Consider the following 17,597-nt stretch of genomic DNA (forward strand, 5'->3'; position numbering starts at 1 on the left):
AAGAAAGAAAGAAAGAAAGAAAGAAAGAAAGAAAGAAAGAAAGAAAGAAAGAAAGAAAGAAAGAAAGAAAGAGAGAGAGAAAGAAAGAGAGAGAGAAAGAAAGAAAGAAAAACAGAAGAAGGAGGTGAAGAAGGAAGAAAAGAAAAGAAAGCAGAGAAATGAAAAGATCTCTGTAAGAAATTCCATTCCAGGAGTTGGCATAGTGGCATAGCTGGTAAAGCTTCCACCTGCAACACCAGCAAACCCATGTGAATATCAGTTCATTTCCAACCCAACTCCTTGCTACTGCACCTAGGAAGACCAAGTCCTGAGGCCCTAGCCCCAATGTGGGAAATCTGGAAAAAGCCTCTGGCTCCTGCATTTCGTTTTGCCCAGCCCTGACTGTTGAGGCCATTTGGGAGATGAACAAATAGATAAAACATCTCTATGTCTCTCCCTCAATATATGTAATTCTGCCTTTTAAATCAATGGATTTTTATGAAAAAGTTTCATCCCTGGAATTGGCCATGTAAATATTCAGCTCCAACTAAATTCACATTTCCAAAAGAGAATTTTATTGTCCTAGTTTACCAGGGGTAGGTATGACCTGTTGCTTGTTAATCCTATGAAGATTTAAGAAATGGGGAGAGAGAGACCAGCACAGTAGCCTAGTGGTAGGAGTCCTCAGCTTGAACATGCCAGGATCCCATATGGGCACTGGTTCTAATCCCAGCAGCTCCACTTCCCATCCAGCTCTTTCTTGTGGCCTGGGAAAGCAGTCGAGGATGGCCCAAAGCCTTGGGTCCCTGCACCTGTATGGGAGACCCAGAAGAGACTCTGGGCTCCTGGCTTAGGATCGGTGCAGCTCCGGTCATTGAGGCCATTTGGGGAGTGAATCAATGGATGAAAGATCTTTCTCTCTGCATCTCCTCCTCTCTATATCTGACTTTCCCATTAAAAATTAGAAAGAAAGAAATGACAAGAGAGGGCTGCATTTGGCAGTGTTAGTTTTGAACTGTCAGACCTATGTCAATTAATGACATTGACACTTGCCTCTTCCTTCTTGTTTTTCAGTCATCAAGGAAGTTTTTTCCCATCACCTTCTTTGGCTCCATCACCTGGATTGCAGTATTTTCTTATTTAATGGTCTGGTGGGCACACCAGGTAAGATTTCCATAGTGACTGTTTGATTTTACCTGGTCCTATTTTTTATCAGCTGGTTAATCAATATGTTTGCTTTCTGAAACTGTCCCAACAATATTGGATGAGACACAGGCAAGTTACACTTTGTGAGAATAAAGGAACTTAATTAATTTAACATTTTGTGGTCTCCTAGCCTTGCCAAATAAGGATAGCCCTTGGACAGCTGTATGGAAGAAAGGGAAACTAGTGGCTGCTTGCCCTCAGCCAGCCCAGCACTGGGAGGAGTTTCTGGCTCTTGATGTTTGGTGGAAGTTATTTTTCTCATGAACAAGTCATTCACCTCATGCTCTCCCCAGTGTTTCAAAGCTGGCTCTTAGGAAAGGGTCTGAAGATACAATCACCTCTTTCATGAGTTCTAGCTTATAAAAATGATGTTTCATTTTTACCACTCCTCACTGAATAGCAGTCATAATGCTTGTCACAAGTATGCATGCTCATTAATCTTTATTGGAAAAACATGAGTGACAAAATTCAGTAGAAAGGCTTCTTTTTCTCTAACACTGGTAACCATTCTCAGGTTAGTGCTGTACTGCATTCTGGTCAATTCATGTTGTCTTGTCTTTATAATCTCAACAGTGGTCCTTGCAGACAGGTTCCAATTCAATGAAAGGGGTGCCATTCTTATCAACACTTGACAGGTAAAGGAGTTAAACTGATAAAAAAAAAAAATTACTCAAGATCACATAGGTAGTGAACGGCAGAAGTAAGATTCTTACTCAGAACTCTACAACCCCAAAACAACGCTTTTAATCTCCATTCTAGACTACATTAATTCCAAGCTATCTACTTGTATCCTTTATTTAATATGGACCTCAAATTATTATACTTTTAACATAAATAAAACATAGAAAAGTAAATAACATAAAAAGCATATGTGGGTAGACTTTTAATAAACTGTGCTAGAAAAAAATTGGATTTGCACCTGCCAAAATAAATTTATTTAGATACTTCATACTGTACTCAAATTAACTCAAAGCAAATAACAGTTTGAAATGTAATAGGCAAAGCTAACAACATTATAGAGGAAAACATAGAAAAAAATCTATATTACTACGAGCCAGGATGAGTTTTTCTTTTGTTTATTAGCAAAGGACAAGCCATAACAAAATTCTGTACATTATACTTCATCAACATTAAAATACTTGCCCTTATAAATGAAAAGGAAAGCCACAGCCTGGGAGAAAACATTTTCAAATAATATTTATCTGGTAAGGCACTAATATCCAGAATATAAGTTCTTGAAGTTCTTTAGTAGAAGTATAACATCCTTGAATATCCTAGTATTCATTATCAGAATAGATTTTCCCAAAGAATATATGAAAATAGATGATAAACAAAACAAAGTATGCTCAATATTATAATTAACTAAAAAGTTTATAAAATAAAAGCAAAAGAAGATACCACTTCATCCACTAAAATTAGTGTAATCGAAAAGTAAGAAACTAAGAAATGTTGCTGACAATGTATAGAAATCATAACCCTAGTATATACTACTGGTAGGAAGATAAAATAGTGAAGCAATTTCAGGAAAGAGTTTGGGAATTCTGCAAATCTTACACACAAAGTTGCCTTTTGATCCAGCAGTTCAGCTCCTAAGAATGCACGTAAGAGAAATGAAACTTATGTTCAAAGGAGCCTATACTAACACATTCATAGTAGCAAAATTTGCTGAAGTCTAAACAATCGAAATGTCCATCAGGTGATCAATGGATAAGCAAAATGGGATATATTCACACAATAGATTATCCCACAATCAAAAAAATGAAATATTACCATATTCTACCATGAATGAAACTCTAAAATATTATGTTTAGCAAAAAGCCAATCAAAAAGGCCATATTCCACAGGATTCCATTCTAGGAAATGTCCAGAACAGGACAATTAGTGGAAACATAAAATGGATTTACAGTTGTCTAGCATCAGTAAGGTTGGATGAAAATGGGCAAAGATAACTAATTGGTTTGGGTTTCTTCTGTTGAATGATTAGTAAGTTCAAAACCTAAATTATGATGATAGCTGAACAGCTCTGTTAATATTAAAACCCATTAAATCAGGTCTGGTGTTTCAGTGCAGTGGATTGAACTACCACCTGTGATGCTGACTTCTTATACTGAGGTGCCAGTTTGGGTCTCAGCTGCTCTGTTTCAAATCTAGCTATTTGCTATTTGCTATTATGCCTGGAAAAGCAACAGATCATGGCCCAAGTGCTTGAGACACCACCTCCCATTGAGAGTTCCAGAAAGAGATCTGTGTTCTGAATTTCAGCCTGAACCAGTCCCAGCTATTGTGGCAATTGAGGGGATAAACCAGAAAATGGGGGGTCTCTCTGTCTCTCCCTTTCTGTCACTCTGCCTTTCAAATAAATATTTTTAAAATACCATCTCATTATACAAATGTATATCACATAGGTTAAATTTCATGATACTTGAATTGTATCTCAATGGGCTTATTTTAAAATAACCATGGGGCTGGCATGATGATGTAGCTGACTAATCCTCCACCTAGGGTGCTGGCATCCCATATGGGCACCAGTTCATATCCCAGCTGCTGTTTGTTTATGGCCTGGGAAAACAGTCTAGGACGGGCCAAGTCCTTGGGTCTTTGCAACCACATGAGAGATCCCTGGGTCCTAGCTTCAGATCAACTCTGTGATAGCCATAGCAGCTATTTGGAAAATAAATCAGCAGATATATTTTCTTTCTCTATTTTCTCTCTCTCTCTCTGTAAATCTGCCTTTCAAATAAAAATAAATATATCTTTTAAAAACTTAATAATCACAATACTACTTCACAATCACAAGGTTCACTAAAAAGAAAGTAACAAAAATATCATCTGTGGAAGAGGATAAACAAAAACATGACTGCTTACAATGATGAAAATTACAGAACTGTGCACATTTTTAAAGTGTGGGTAATTATTTCTACATGTAAATTAAACTTAGCTTTTTGCCAAAGAGAGTGAGACTATATGCTTAAGCACAGTTGAGGAAGGTTGACTGATACACCCAGAATCCTTCCTACAAGATATTTCATACTATTTCTGTGTTACATATTTTACTGACATTGGACTTCAGATAAGCCTTCCTGGATGTTTCCAAAAATTGTCGGGCCCCTGAGGAAGTTCTCATTGCCTTGGGATCATGATTTTCTACATTTATCCAGAGGAATTTGCTGCCAACACCTGGCAGAAATCACAGCAGGGAGCAGGCTACTTTGGAACCTCCAGATCTGCATGCAGACTGAAAGGATTGTTTATGATATAATGGCTTTTCAAATAATCAACTTTTATTCATTCACATACTGATGAAAACAAAAGTGATTTTTCTCAGTTACTGGGGTGTGTTTTCTAGATGTTCTCTTCAACTGTATGAGAAAAAATCCTTCATAGGAGTTTGTCTTTTGCTTTTTTTTTCTTTGTTTTCATTTTTTACTTTTATTTATCTTATTTGATTTATTTGAAAGGCAAATCATGGAGCCCTCTCATCCACTAATTCTTTCTCCAAATGCCCACAACAGCAAGAGCCAGAGCTGAACCAAACCAAAACCAATAATCAGGAGCCTCCACTCAACCTGGGTTTTCTTGTGAGTGGCAGAAATTCCCTGAGACATCTCCTGCTCACTGCCACGTGCTACATATCCAATAAGGAACTTCTTAATGCCTCAAAGCACAACAGAGGGCATTATACAACAGAACAGGCATGCTACAAAGCAGCAAATGCCATCGTGCGGGCCCTACTAATCCTAATGACCTTCCAAAGCCCCGTTTCCAAATATCATGAACATTCAAATTGGGGAATTAAGGCTCTAACATGTGAACTTTTGCAGGGCACATTCACCCCATGACAGTATTCAAATGAGCATGTAGAGATGGATTTTCCTCTAGTGAAAGTCTCCCCAGAGCCATGCAGATTCATCAGGGATTTGACACATATTGAAAAATCTTCATTATTACTGTTTTTCCCCACATTGTAAACCAGGCCCAGGAAGCCAACTTCTGTCTCTGCTGCCAGACCACTGAGAGCTATGGTTTCAAAGCCTGAAGAATGAAGGGAGTAATGGCTGATATTTAGTTACCATTTACTTTCCTGATGACCCAAAGGCATTTAGTTCATATGCATGATCACATATGAACACCAAGAAAACCTTTGAGTGGTTTATCATCACCCTAGTTCTACAGATGGGAGAAAAAAAGAAAAAGAACATTCTAGGGAGTAGGCCACCTTGAACTTAGAACTGTGGGCTAGGATCTTCATCTGAGACTGCCTATGTCCCAAGTCAATGCTTTTAACCTCACTATTACAGCTCTCAACTTCTGCAGTTTTCTGTATATATCATCATTCAAACTCCAAATAGTCATGCTTTTTTAAAAAATTCACTGCTATACTATTATAATAATAATATGGGGGAAAGGGGATACTGAGGGAAAAGGGGGGATGGGGAGGGATGGAAGGAGAAATCCCCAATCCTATGGAACTATATCAGATAAAAATTTAAAATATAATTTAGAAAATTAAAAATAGTCACTGATGTAGAATCATTAAGAATGTATTAAAAGTAGACTGGAACTTATACAAGCTGACAGCACCTGCACAGTCTTTGAAAATGTTTTGGCTTAACAAAAAGGTAAACCATCAAGGAACATAGTTTACTCAAATAGTGTATTCCTGTGCAAAACCCTCATTTACCTTTTTTTATGAAAGTAAGTAGAAAAACAAGCTGCTGGAGTGATCTGTTTATTTGATAAATAGGTTTTCTAAGATTTATTTATTTTTATTGGAAAGACAAATTAACAGAGGAGATACAGAAAGAGAAAGATCCTCCAGCCTCTGGTTCACTCCCTAAATGACCACAATGGCCAGAGTGAGGCCAAGCCAATCATCTTCTGGGTCTGCCATGCAGGTGCAGGGTCCCAAGGCTTTTAGCCAGTCTCTACTGCTTCCCCAGGTCACAAGCAGCGAGCTGGATGTAAAGTGGAACAACTCTGACATGAACCGGCACCCATGTGGGATGCCAGCACTTGCAGAGTATTAGCCAGTTGTGTGTGCTTCAGCAAATAGATTTGGAGGGACCACTAGGTACCAGGGTATGTTCCACAAATGAGGGACACCATACTGATCAGAGCAAGGGTCATTCTGGTACCAAGCTTACTTTCAAATGGGAGCAATGGATTTGCGTGCTAAGGAAGGCAAAAAAATGAATCAGTCCACCAAGTTCTGAAACAGGCATGAGGAAAAACTGCCCCCAACCATACTTTAAAATTAGTAGGAATCAAGCCGTCTCCCATCAGTCTCAGTCCCACCTCCACTTCCAGTCTGCCTTCCTGATGATACATCTGGGAGGCAGCAGATGATCGCTTAAGTGCTTGGGACCCTGCCACCCAAATAGGGTTCCTGAAAGGAGTTCCTAGCTCCTGGACTCAGGCCCAGCTTCGGCCATGGCAAACATTTGGGGAGTGAAGCAGAAAATAGCAGATTCTCTCTGCACTCTACTTCTATCTCCCTTCAAAGTTTTTTTTTAATCTTAGTTTAATTAAATTTATTCTGTTTCCTTGAATTCCTCATTCTTCATACTATTGTGGACCTTTAACTTTTTTTGTTGAGGGGGAAGAGAGGGTAGGAAATACTGGACATATTTGGGCATCCTGTTGGAAATTAGATGGAAAGCATCACCTCAAAAGTTTTCACAACTTTGGATTTACACCTCCAGAAAATACTTCTAAAAAAATAAAACTTCTAAAAATCCCAAGAAAGCAAAAAGATAAAGGATAAATCTTCCCTAGGACTTAATGCCACTTATCAGGCGCTCATCCCTCTGCAGCTTCCCTGGCTCAGTCATAGAAAACAATCATATAGAGCCTTCCCTCTATCCCCATTTAGCCCTTTTGTACTTAAGATTATCTGCTTGATCCTCATGTAAATGTTAGTAACCTCTCATGTCTGAATATCATTTTTTTAAAAGATTTTTTTTTATTACAAAGTCAGATATACAGAGAGGAGGAGAGACAGAGAGGAAGATCTTCCATCCGATGATTCACTCCCCAAGTGAGCCACAACGAGTCGGTGCGCGCCGATCCGCCGATCCGAAGCCGGGAACCTGGAACCTCCTCCAGGTCTCCCAAGCGGGTGCAGGGTCCCAATGCATTGGGCCGTCCTCGACTGCTTTCCCAGGCCACAAGCAGGGAGCTGGATGGGAAGTGGAGCTGCTGGGATTAGAACCGGCGCCCATATGGGATCCCGGTGCGTTCAAGGCTGAGTATCGTTAAAGTTTACCTTCATCCATAGCAATGACTGTAGCTTATCCATCTTTGTGCTGTCACCGCTCTCTGTAGCAAAGACCAGAAGCTCTGAGAGAAGGTTGAATTCAAATATTTGTGGTTTTTGGACCTGGCGGTGTGGCCTAGCAGCTAAAGTCCTCGCCTTGAACGCACCGGGATCCCATATGGGCGCCGGTTCTAATCCCGGCAGCTCCACTTCCCATCCAGCTCCCTGCTTGTGGCCTGGGAAAGCAGTCGAGGACGGCCCAATGCATTGGGACCCTGCACCCGCTTGGGAGACCTGGAAGAGGTTCCGGGTTCCCGGCATCGGATCGGCGCGCACCGGCCCATTGCGGCTCACTTGGGGAGTGAATCATCGGACGGAAGATCTTCCTCTCTGTCTCTCCTCCTCTGAGTATATCTGGCTGTAATAAAATGAATAAAATCTTTAAAAAAAAAAATTGTGGTTTAAGTGGTTTTAGATTTCCGATACTCACGCTGGTCTCTGTGATGACGTTTAGGTTGGTGAAACCATTGGCATCAGTGAAGAGATCATGGGTTTGACGATCTTGGCCGCTGGGACTTCCATCCCTGATCTCATTACCAGTGTTATTGTGGCCCGGAAGGGGCTCGGGGACATGGCCGTTTCCAGTTCTGTTGGAAGCAACATTTTTGACATCACTGTAGGGTGAGTAGAGATTTTTGGGAAGGTGTGCATATCCTCCATTCCTGTATTCTTTGCAGAAGCTGTAAAGACACTACAATAAGATCCTGAACCCCAAACTGACCAATGCCAGCAAAAAGTCAGGACCGGGTTACCACTCAGTCTCACCAGCTCCATTTTGCATTTTCAGAGAAGCTAATGAAAGGAAAAATCATCCCTACATAGGCAGAAACATCCCTACATACAGAATGAAAGATTGAAGAAATATTCTAAGAGAACTGAATTTACATATATCTGCATTTACTGCTTGTTATGGATATTCAGTATTCAGGCAAGACTGAAACTCTCTGGTAATTTCAGTTTCTCTCTCTCTTTCTCTCTCTCACTTTATTTCTAGATATAATTAATGTCCTGACAAGTCTCAGGTGAGATTTGGATTTTAAGGCAAATTGGGACAAAGATAGACTGAGCATAAATATTCTGCCTCCCTTCTTGGAAAATGCCAGCTATCTTGGCATTATCATTTGTTTATCTGTGCTAGTAAAGTCATGCTTGGTCTGAAGAGATTTGTTCTTATAGTTAAGTAAATTGGAGTTCACAATGGGAATAAACGCTGAAGTCAGTCAAATTAGGGAGTGGCACCTTTCTTTCTATCTTCTCATCTAAGTGTTAAGCAGCCCCAAAGGACAGTTCTCTGAGAACATCAAACAAAAGACAGAATCATTCTGTTCCCATGAGAAAGGGCCTTTGCAAAGGGTTTTTCCACCAACATGATGCCCTAACAGTGTTTTCTCTATGTGTGTTGCTGATGTTTATTTGTTTGCCTTTATAGTAAAGCTTCCATTAAATTCAAAAAGTTTTTATTCTGTGTGAGTTCTTGATGAGATGATGTATATATAACATATAATAAAAAGTTTGCCTGCACACACATATGCATCATGACCCAACAGCTCTTTGAATTTTACTGAAGACTGATATCTGCCAACAAGATTTTTTATACTCATTATATTGGGAAGGTTGGGGTTTTTTGTTTGTTTTTGCTGAATCTTTAATATATGTTGGTATAACTTCTGGAAGGATTCACATCAAGGACCAATCTTATGATAGTAATGAATGTGTAAAAACCATTTGAGAAACAGTCTTTGACACTTGAATTTGAGAATTTACTACAATGAATTTGCTTTCTCATTAAGCATTTACAATATTGTTCTTTGTTATACTTCCAGTAAAAATCTGTTTCCCTACAATGTCTACATGTTCACTGTACACACATTTATATCCATGTAAGACACATAGCAATCTTTTCACTGCCATTTTTTAAGCTAAAAAAAAATCTTCAGGATACAGAATTCACACAAAGTAATGAGATAAGTTGGGAGCCTCAAAGAATCCACACCATCAGTGCCAATGCTGAGATGCTACCATCCAACCTCTTGAGTCCCAGAGGTGTCCCCTCACACTGCACATCCTTGTTCTCCTTGCTCCTTTGCCTGGAAAACTTTCGCTGCTCTTCCAATGTCAACTCCAGTCCTGACCTCTCATTCCCACGGGCCTGGTTGGGGAGTTTGTGCTCCCCTCTGTGCACATCACACTACATTGTGTTCACCCACTAGACTGCAAACTCTTCCACAGCAAGAACTAGCAAATGCCTAGCACATTGCCTCAGGTACAGCAGTATCTTGACAACTGTTTGAGGGATTCATGGATGGAGATGAATAAATGCCTTCAAAGGTGTAAATTTCAAAGGAAACTATTCCAGTGAAAACAGTAAATTTTTTTTAGTTCTTCTGATTACACTTGGAGTCATTTTATTGATCAGGCTTTGTAAAAAGGCTGGTGATGATGTTTACAATATGAAAAGACAAAAATCCTATAAGCTGAAAAAAATTGTATAAGAATTCATTCAGACATGTTTGTTTTGTTTTTAGAAGCCATTCTAGATAATTGTGTACATTGTCTTTAAGTTGTATATATTTATTTTAACAAAAAATTAAGGTTAAAAAATCTTCCCTATGGGCCTGGCGGTATGGCCTAGCAGCTAAAGTCCTCGCCTTGAAAGCCCCGGGATCCCATATGGGCGCCGGTTCTAATCCCGGCAGCTCCACTTCCCATCCAGCTCCCTGCTTGTGGCCTGGGAAAGCAGTCGAGGACGGCCCAATGCATTGGGACCCTGCACCCGCGTGGGAGACCTGGAGGAGGTTCCAGGTTCCCGGCTTCGAATCGGCACGCACTGGCCCGTTGTGGCTCACTTGGGGAGTGAATCATCGGATGGAAGATCTTCCTCTCCGTCTCTCCTCCTCTGTGTATATCTGGCTGTAATAAAATGAATAAATCTTTAAAAAAAAATCTTCCCTAATAGTACTACTCAGAAATATTCCATTTTTAAGTTCTCTTCCAAATAATTTACAAAGTTTTCTTAATGAGCTTCCGTTTGTCCTTCTGGAAGGCTCTCATTTTTTCCATTCTAAAGCTATGTATGTCTGGCACAAATAAGCGTGTATTGGTAAATTATTAGTAAATCATATCATCATTCTTATAAGTGCTTGGATAGTTCTCATATTTAACATTTTATGGCTGGTACATTCCATTCTGTTGCTTTTGAGTTTAACCATTATCCTTTACTAGAATCTTTCCATTTTTTTTTCAAATTTCTGCTACTGTGAGTTTTGATACATACTTTCTGTTATAAAAACTCCTTTTTAAGTTATTCCATTAAAATGAATTACTTCAAGCAGTATTAATAGATATAACATTTTGAACATTTTAATAGCAGTTGATACATTTTGTACATTTCTGTCCCAAAAGCTTCTGTTCCAATTATTTATACCAGTTTACAATGTCATTGACAATGTATTAAATAATGTCATTAGCGACATGAGTGCTTAAATTTCTCTATAATTTGCAAACATTTTCCTTTTTGCTCATAAGATCAGTATGTAGTCATAGCAAAAGACTTAGAAAATACATATAAGGAGTAAATAAAGATCAATAATGATCCAATAACATTTTAATCCATATCCATTTTCCATGATTGAAATTGTATTGCTATTTGATGTGTGTCTTTAATTTTTAAAATTTAGATTTTAATTTCCCTGTATCATTAACAGCTTGTGATCTTAACTACCTCAATTACATTACATTGATTTGCTCATTATTTGTCTAGTTCTCTACTAGAAATTATAGGAGACTTCCAATATTTTATCACACAAAAGAACACAGAAATGGTTTTGTGAAAAAAGTTCTATCTGCATTTTAAAATATTACTCATGCTTCATCACTGACAATAGAAGTGAAAGATCATAGGTATGAAAATATTATCTCCTTTTATAATTGCTTAAGTTGTTCAAAGTACTATCAGCCTCAATTTTACAAGTGTGTGGGGGGGGAGTATAGTTGGGAATTTTGAAAGAATAAAATAAATGAGTTTGGGGTCATTCTTATATTATATTATTATTATATAAAGCATGGGAAGTGTAGAAAAAGAGTTCCCCAGGCCAAGTCCCTAAAAATTATTTTTATTTTTATATCATCAGTACTCTCAGATCCTCTACTGCCCTTTCTGACTTCCCACTGCTTACCCCCTCTAGATGAGAACTGAAATTAAGCCTCATTCCACAAGTTGCCCTGTGGAACACTGTCCCAACAATGTCTACTGAAATAAAACTTGCCAGTCACATTTTAGTGGGCAAAACTCTACAGTAATCACCACAAAGCAGGCCCATCAATCACTCTAGCTGGATCCAGGTTAACATGCACTCTGATGGAGGGCAGTATGTGCCAGGCCCTGGGAATTCCAAGACGCAAAATGTGCAGGCTCTGCCTGCACAAGTACTGTTTCCAGCAGAGGAGACATGGTATTTCTGACTGTCAGTATCTTTGCCGGAATGAAATTCAGAGTTCTGTATTGTGTCACACTTCCCATTTTCATCATTTAATTTCACCTGCTTTGAGACCATGAAGTCATTACTATCTGTTTCTGTTTAAAATAACTTTTTCCATTTCCAACACATTTTCATCCTTTTCTTGATTGGCTTTCCTCTCCCTCTGCCATATACAAACCCTCCAGTTTGCTTTTACAGGGCTGATGGTAATATTTAGTCCCAACTGAAAAGGAAGTGAAAAATAACTTCAGATCAAATTTAGAAGTCACCCCTTAGAAATCATGTCTTCACTGTTGTTCGAAGAAGAGATTCTCCCAGGAACAGATAATAGTTTGTAAAATTTGTCCAACTTTCTTAGGTGATTTCCTGGCACAACTGAGCCGCAATCATAGTACACCTAATAAAACATTTTGAAGGATAGATTCTAAGCTGCAATTGCATTGTACACCTTCTTCAATATGTCTGCCCAGTCAACCCACCTCACCTTTGCCCCTGAATTTCTCCCCCACAGGCTCCCACTGCCCTGGCTCCTGTACACCATCATTCACAGATTCAAACCAGTAGCGGTCAGCAGCAATGGCCTCTTCTGTGCCATTGTCCTCCTCTTCATCATGCTTCTCTTCGTCATCCTGTCCATCGCCCTCTGCAAATGGAGGATGAACAAAGTGCTGGGTTTCATCATGTTTGGCCTCTACTTTGTGTTCCTTGTGGTCAGCGTCCTCCTCGAAGACAGAATTCTTATGTGTCCTGTCTCCATCTAGCAGAAAAAGCCATATCTAGAACCAAGAGCATGGATTGTCCCTTGCCGCGCTGGGCTCTAGGCTCCTTGACCTCTTGAGAAGAGGAAGTTGGCACAAATACCTGAGTGCCAAGGATCCCTCCTAGGAAGATTTGAGGAGGGAAGGATTTGCACTGGACCCATTCACTTCACAGGCTGCTTCAACCCTTGCCTACTGAAATGACTTCATCTAATGGACAAAGACAACTGTCAATATGGGGCTAATCTCCATTCACCACTGACAGGTACTCCTCGCTGGTCGGAGGTACATGTATTCTAATGATGCAAACAAGGACAGAGGCTATATATATACATATATACATATGAAATATACATATTATAAATATACACATGAACACATAAATCCTGCCTGTTACTGTACTATAACTCTCCTGCCATACCTATAGATTAATACATACCTGTATACAGAGAAAGAAAAATTTATTTATATATATAAAACGTATATATATAAGTACAAATGCATCTTTTCAGGGATAGCTCTAGTATATTTATAGTACCTATTTGCAGAGGGGCATCTACTTTCAGTCTGGGATTTACTTCTTAAAAGGTAAACTGGATCAAGCAACAGAAATAGCATTGCTATGGCCTTCAACCTATCTTGGACTTTCTAGGATCCTGAGTAGTAAAGTGGACAGTTTGAGAAATTGTTTTCAGGAAAGAGGGTTTTGTAGAAAGAGTCCATAGGAGCTCTGAATTGAGCCTTCCAAAACATTCCCACACAGAGAAGACTTATCTTCCTAACCCTCTGGGTAAATTGTCTGAAACCTACAGGGTTGGTTACTTAGGACAGACAGAGAGAAAACCCAGATTTAGTCAGACATTGGTTTGGGGGGTGGGTATCTGGGGTTGGGGTTTTGTTTTATTTTGTTTTTTCTTATATTGCCCCAGCATGCAAGTAGAAAATATGACTGCAACCAGATTAGTGCTTTTCTAGAACAGCAAGACTATATAACTGAACCTGTATCATTCCAATGCATGTCCCATCATCATCCAAGAAGGGGAGCAAGTTTTGCTGTGATTGTCATTTAGACACATTTTGACGCTAAGGGCTCACATGCAGATGTCTGCCAAGAGAGCCTGGATGTATGATTAAAATATATTTATATCATCCAGCAGAGGTGCTCAGTGGGACCTACCACCTAACAGGAATGTAAGGGCATAGTTCCTTAAAGCATTTTCTAATGTGGTCATAAAGGGCTTAAATGTCTGAAAAAAAAAATCATTATCACCAATACTACTAGATTAACTCTGACCCATACTGCTTGGGTTGAGCCAGGTAGAGAGGTCTAGGAAGGCTTCTGCGCACTCAGTGCACCCCCAGGAAGGTTTTCGAGTCCCATTTCTACCTGGGCCAGGACCAGAATTTGATTATGGCCCATGCAACATCCACATCTCTCTTGCCTTCAGGATTGCATCTGTGACCTTTTTTACGTTTTGGAGTATGCTAAACACTATATTTTGCAGCATCTTTATACCAGCTTTAAGGCAGTCACTCCAACATTTTGATATCCTGATTTTACATGGGATAGTTTCATTTCTTTCATTCAATACCACCAAGTTCTGTTTTGCACCTTATATGATTTCTCAGACCTATGTCAGTAGAAAATAAAACCAGCCCAGGAAAAGAAGGTAGGGGGTTAGAGGCAAAAATAATGTGATTCTAAAAAGTAGAGAGCTTTTCATTTTTACCAAGTCATGCTTTCCTTAAAATCTATTGAAAAGGTAAATCAAAAACATTCCATCCTATGAAAAAAATTAATACATGTATGAGGAACTTCACCGTATATGTTCTGGTATCCAGTTTATTTCATCACTGGTGCTGCCATGATTTTGCTGTGAGCACATATCTTTCGACATTGGGAACCAGCATGCAGAACTCACAGCAGTATAAAAAAGGAAAGATGAATCAACAGCCTCAAGTCAGCTCAGTATTTCCCTCCACAAAATCTCAGCTCACTCCACAGAACATGGTGACAATAGGTAACTGCCCATCATTGGTCCTAGAAAAGCAAGAAATTGAGAGTGCTGCCACCTGGGAGGCTGCCTTTTAAAGCTCCCCAACTTCACAAGTCGGGCCTTTCAGATGTGGGGAGATGTTGTCATCTTATTCAATAAGCAGGCACGAATGTGTTCTGATTCCCTAAAATGTAAGAAAATAAGGACATGAACTTTCAGTTTTAAAACTCTGGTTGTTTTTTCTATATGTTATTTGAAAGGCAAAAAGCTGGTCATGACATGAATTCCATATGGACAGATTGCTGTTCAAAAGAGAGTTTAAGTAGATGACCTTTACTCAATTGCAGAGAGAGTGCGTAGAATCAAAACAGTGTGAGGGACATGCTACCCTGTCGTTAGTCCAGCATTTTCCACTTCTCCCCCTGCCTCCTTACTCCTTCCCGTGCGTTCTTTGCTCACACTGAAGACTGATCCCAATAATCAGGGAGTAGTTTGCTTGTCTAGGAACCAGGAGCTCCACTTCAAAGAGAGTGATGTAGTCTATAATGCAGAGCTGCATTGGAGAAGACAGCTCTTCTCAGCGCATTTCCATCTCATTGATGCACTGAGTCCACAACAGCAGTACAGACTCACTGAATGGCACACAGACACCTTGCATTCCTTGCCCTTGCTTTCCCTTCAGTTATCCACCTGCAAGCAACTGGTTATGTGTTGGGTGAGGGTGAAATCAAATAAAAGCATGCAGAATGCAACAGTGCATCTCTAAAAGCATTCAGATCATTCATATAATTGTAAGAAAACTTTTCAAGTGATTTTCACAATGTCATCTCTAACACCTTTCCTGCATGCCAGTGTAGATACATATATAAATTAATATAATATAATAAGTCTTTATATCAGATCTGTAAGTACACGTACTATATCACTTCCATCATCACTCTCTGACCCAGTCACATCCAAAAGCAGTGAGCATCAAGTTTGCCAAGTCTAGGAAAGAAAAATCACACACGAACCAGAAGAAACATTTCTTCATGAGCTCACGCAGTTGTTTTGTTCTGTGTACCTTTATATGCAAACATATACATATGTACCATATTCTTCCTATCCCCCAAAAATATATATACTTACAGCCTTAAGGAAATGGCCAGCCATATCCCTAATGCCCATGTAAAGGCAAAGAATACACAACAGAAAGGAAAATTTTTAGCTGAGAATAACTTCATTTGCTTTCCTGGAACAGTGCATAAAATACCAAAAATTCGAAACTCAAAACTCAACAATTCACCCCCCAATCTAAAATAAATAATCTAAAGGGATTCCTTTCACTGAGAGCCATCCAAGCAAATCGTGATTACTGTCACCATTCCTGTAGCCCTAAGCAGCTCCAGGATACAAGAGACACTTGGGTTAAATGGAGCATTTCCAAATGTCTTTATTCCAAAATTTCATCTGAGAATGCCCACACCATGTCCAGTTGCTCTCCAAACTTGACCAGTTCCTAATGAACTGAAGCTTGAGGTTAGATGTTTAAGCATCTGGCAGGACTTAAACTGAGTCAGAACAGAAAACCAGAAAGCATGCAGGGACTAAGGGGTAAGGTTGTTTATCAACTTGGCAGATGCGGCAGGATGCCTGATAGCCTTGTCCAGAGATTAGAAAAAGAGGCAGGAACTGTTTCATATTTAAAGAAAATGCTTTGCAAGACTTGTAGCAGGTGTCACCTGACAGGGACCATTATAATTTATTTTCTAAGGAAGAAATAAATCAGGTGGCTTGGAGCCCTTTCAGCAAAACACAGCTGTGTCACTGATTAGACATTTGATCACGTTCCTGCACATCCATTCCTGGGCAGGAAAGAACTGGCAAACCCCACACCATTGCTCACAGCCTTTAAATGCTTCTAACAGGGAATAGAAGATAAGCTATAAAGAGAAGACCCCTGATTCCAAGGCCACCTTAATGGAAAGTCAACCAAGGGGATGACAACTAGTAGAGTTGCTGATTACATAGAGTTGAAGAGGATGGGACTTGTACTAACTGCTCTGCTGAAATTATTGCCCTAGATTTTCTGATATGGGTCAGATGGGCTTTCAAAATATAAGTTCAAATATATAGAATGTGCTTCTTCCCCCTCACCTATGCACACAGATACATGCATAATACTGTGAAGACTTCCTTGAATTGGGAAGCTTATTACTCCAGTAAGTAACTGACCATATTATAGGTGTTAGGTCTATTCAGGAAGAAATAACAGGACATTTTCTCAGGGTGATTTCTGAGAAACGAATTGTCCCCTGATAAGCACTAGATAGATGTTCACGCCTGCTAAGCAGCTCTTACATGAACTCCTGATTTAAAATGTTTAAAAACCACCTCCACAGCACCTAAGCCACCCTCCTCCACAACAATATGGTCAATTAGTAGATAAGGTCTTATCATTAAGAAAGAGTTAGTAGGGGAAAAAATAAAAGAAAAGGAAATAAAAGCAAGGAAAAATTCATCTGCTTTTACTAGAATTCCCAACAAAGCAAGTACCCCATTGAAACATTCCCCTGGGTCATTTAAAGTTAGTACAATCACAAAACTTTTATAAAACAATTACAGGAGTCCACAGAGGGTCCTAGATTGATAAAAATGAAGGAAATCCTTTCTTGAGGTGGCCTTGGGAAATAGAAGTAACGTCCCCCTCCTTCACTGTCTAAATCTAGCTTCTTGCCTCTGTATCTTTGGGTTTCTTTTTTGATTTAGCAGTCATACATGCTTTGAAATAATAGCACAAAAGAAAACTAATAAAGGATATACAGCCAGCTCAACTCTACTACTTATTATTACACAATCATAATTTTTTTCCTTCACTTCGAGT

At 39.4% G+C, this 17,597-nt stretch overlaps 1 protein-coding gene across 2 annotated transcripts in view; it reads left to right on the forward strand.

The window, feature by feature from the left end:
- The window catches only part of SLC24A2 (solute carrier family 24 member 2), a 219,582-nt gene extending 206,669 nt beyond the window's left edge, over positions 1-12,913 (forward strand). For both annotated transcript variants that reach the window (XM_058672557.1, XM_058672558.1), the window contains 3 exons: positions 1,054-1,143; positions 7,956-8,122; positions 12,491-12,913. In XM_058672557.1, the coding sequence (XP_058528540.1) occupies positions 1,054-1,143; positions 7,956-8,122; positions 12,491-12,740 (507 nt within the window). In that variant the 3' untranslated portion in view covers positions 12,741-12,913. The remainder of the gene's footprint in view (positions 1-1,053; positions 1,144-7,955; positions 8,123-12,490) is intronic.
- Positions 12,914-17,597: the final 4,684 nt, after the last annotated feature.

This window comes from Ochotona princeps, chromosome 14 (genome assembly GCF_030435755.1).
Source record: "Ochotona princeps isolate mOchPri1 chromosome 14, mOchPri1.hap1, whole genome shotgun sequence".
NCBI classification, from domain to species: Eukaryota; Metazoa; Chordata; class Mammalia; order Lagomorpha; family Ochotonidae; genus Ochotona; species Ochotona princeps.